This window comes from Pinus tabuliformis, chromosome 8 (assembly GCF_031772625.1).
Source record: "Pinus tabuliformis cultivar Carrire ecotype Pingquan chromosome 8, CPIR1, whole genome shotgun sequence".
Taxonomy (NCBI): Eukaryota; Viridiplantae; Streptophyta; class Pinopsida; order Pinales; family Pinaceae; genus Pinus; species Pinus tabuliformis.
In genome coordinates, this window is record NC_142294.1 from 1782669397 (window position 1) to 1782672039 (window position 2643).

The 2643-nt window shown below is 36.0% G+C and overlaps 1 protein-coding gene across 1 annotated transcript; it reads left to right on the forward strand.

Moving 5' to 3' along the window:
* Nucleotides 1-679: 679 nt before the first annotated feature.
* On the forward strand, nt 680-2082 carry LOC149243333 (uncharacterized). Its single transcript, XM_089367797.1, has 2 exons — nt 680-1072; nt 1175-2082. The coding sequence occupies exons 1-2, from the start codon at nt 899-901 to the stop codon at nt 1799-1801; spliced, it is 801 nt and encodes a 266-aa protein (XP_089223923.1). The 5' UTR covers nt 680-898; the 3' UTR covers nt 1802-2082.
* Nucleotides 2083-2643: the final 561 nt, after the last annotated feature.

A 2643-nucleotide genomic window follows, 5' to 3' on the forward strand; every position in this document is an offset into this window, starting at 1 on the left:
TTTTGGAATATTTAGAAGTATAAGGTTAGAACAGGTTATTTAGTATGTTAAATAAATGTTGAAAATATTTTAAAATAAAAGTAAAAAATTTACTCCTATACAATCAAATTAAATCCAACTCACTAAAATTCAAAAACAACTCATTAAAAATTCAACAACAACTTGCAACTCACTAAAAATATCAACAGCAACTCATTAAAAATTCAACAACAACTCGCAGTATTAAAATGCAGAAATGTCCATTACAGATATGAGCGACTTTCTTATAATAAAAATTCAAGTAACCGCTCATTAAAAAATCATCTAATTAACCCAAACAACGCACAAATCGCAGTACCAAAATGGAAAATGTCAATTACAGATATGAGCTTGTTTTTATAATAATGGACATGCGAAAATGTATGAACTTGTTTTTGAAATATTGCTTGTCAACCAAGCCATCCCAATTATATTTTATTTCAAAATGATTGTGAATTTACTCTAAAATATGATTATCTTCCGACGTAACAGATACGACTTACCCATCTCATTTTGTCTGACACCCATTTTTTTAAATCATCGGATTCCATTCCGACTGGCAGGCAATTTTTAAATTCAGCGGATTCGAACTTTTTCTCGGCATGCAATTTTTAAATCGACGATCCCACCTTGACTTTCATCATATTATGGAACAATTGAGCTGAGTCCTGATGCTACTCCATTTCTTCTTAAAGGATCCTTTAAGCCAATTCAATTCATTAGGGAGCTGCAAGTAAATTGCGGTATTTTTCTCACCAAAGACCGGTCGGCTTATTTTGCCCATTTCTGTATGGGTATTAAGTGAGAATCAACAAACTTACTCGCCCCGCCAGGAGTTTGGATCTATCTAGGGCTAGATTTTCGTTAGGGTTTCGACAAAATGTTTTGGAGCGATCTAGCCGTGAATCTGGACCTGGTGCTGGTTCCCACAGGTATTCTTTTCATGGTGGCGTACCATCTCTATCTCCTCTACAGAATCAAGAAGTACCCCAATACTACAGTCATAGGATTCGAAAATGGCAACAAACAAGTCTGGGTACAGCAGATGATGATGGTAATAATCAGGACAGTTATTACTGATTTTTCTTATGTTTTCCCAACACATAGTTTATTTTTCCTGGTTTTTTAGGGTTTTGATTTCAACAATTAATTGCAGGATGTACCGAATAAAACCTCAATAGCTCTTACAGTGGTGTCAAGCAACATATCTGCTGCGGTCTATCTGGCCAGTCTCTCACTAACGATCAGTTCTGTGATCGGCACCGTATTGTCCTTCGCCAAACAAAGTAACAGCAGCATCAGCGCCAGCCTCCTGGTAACTGAAATATTCTTCGGAAATCAGGATTCCTTGACGTCTACCCTAAAATATGCGAGCCTGCTACTTTGTTTCCTGGTAGCCTTCATATCTTATGTACAGTGTGTTCGTTATTTCGTTCACGTGAGTTTTCTGATCAGCACGCCCAACTCAGCTGTCCCTGAACATTACGTTGAAATGGCGGTAATTAGAGGGAGCAATTTCTGGTCTTTGGGGATTAGGGCTTATTACTTTGCCTTCCCGCTTCTGCTGTGGATCTCTGGTCCCGTACCCATGTTTGTTTGCTCGCTGGGGATGATCTCTTTTCTGTATTTTCTTGACTTTATGGCGGATCCCGAGAAGGTTTATGGAACTAAGTCGTCCTCTAAGCCTTTACGACAGACTGTTTACGGTATTGGTCGCGGGATGGCAACCAGCAGCGGCCGAAAACAATTCATCATACACAGCCCGGTGGAATCGCTTGAATAACGTTCCGGCAGTCCGGGAAGATCGTGTTCGTCAACGATTGTATGTCTTCGTAACAATCACAAGTCTGTTATTGCTCCATTTAAAATAGTTGAAATTGCCCATCTTTCCCGTTTGAATTGATGGTATAAACTGTTGTCAGTGAACATGGGATGGTGATAAACCTGTGAGACCATGACTACATAGAAATTGAAATGGTAGGTTAAAAAAATTGGTTGAGGTTGAGGAAAGCATGATGATTGTTATGATTATGCTGGAGCCATTAGATAAATTTCTTTGCACTACGTGGACTGCTTTTGTCAATTTGAGAGTTGCAAGTGTTTCAGACGCAATTATCATGGACGGTTATTTATGAATATGTATGCAATGCATGGAAAGCCCTTGTTATGCTTTAAATTTTAGGTTTGATGAATTTTACGAGAAATTTTGACATTTTAATTCACTCGTTTTTCATTCTGGTAAGGATAGATTTGTATTCTTGCTATTTTCATTTTAGTTTTCTTTTCTTTGGATATTTTATTTAATGAAATAAAAGAATTATAAATTCATTAACGTTTAATCTAGTTAGTGAACATTAAGTTCCTTAAATTCATGGCATTATATAAATGATCATGAAGGACTTCAAAACCATGGTATTATAATATTTCGCCAAAACAATGGCACTTTAAATTCATTTTTTTCTTATTTGCGTATGTAAACATTGACTTTTCAACTCATATTCTTTACAATTAATCTGGAGTGAGCGTTCAACATTTTAGTTCATTTTATTAACATTAAATGTAAGACGTTTGGAAATGATTTAATTAGGCATAGTTTTATTAATAATATAATTATGTGTAATCAAA

What these genes read in the sequence shown, in the direction of transcription:
- LOC149243333 (XM_089367797.1), top strand. Translation starts at nt 899, where the DNA reads ATGTTTTGGAGCGATCTAGCCGTGAATCTGGACCTGGTGCTGGTTCCC. An exon ending in GGGTACAGCAGATGATGATG is followed by an intron (nt 1,073 to 1,174) that starts GTAATAATCAGG and finishes AATTAATTGCAG; the next exon opens with GATGTACCGAATAAAACCTC.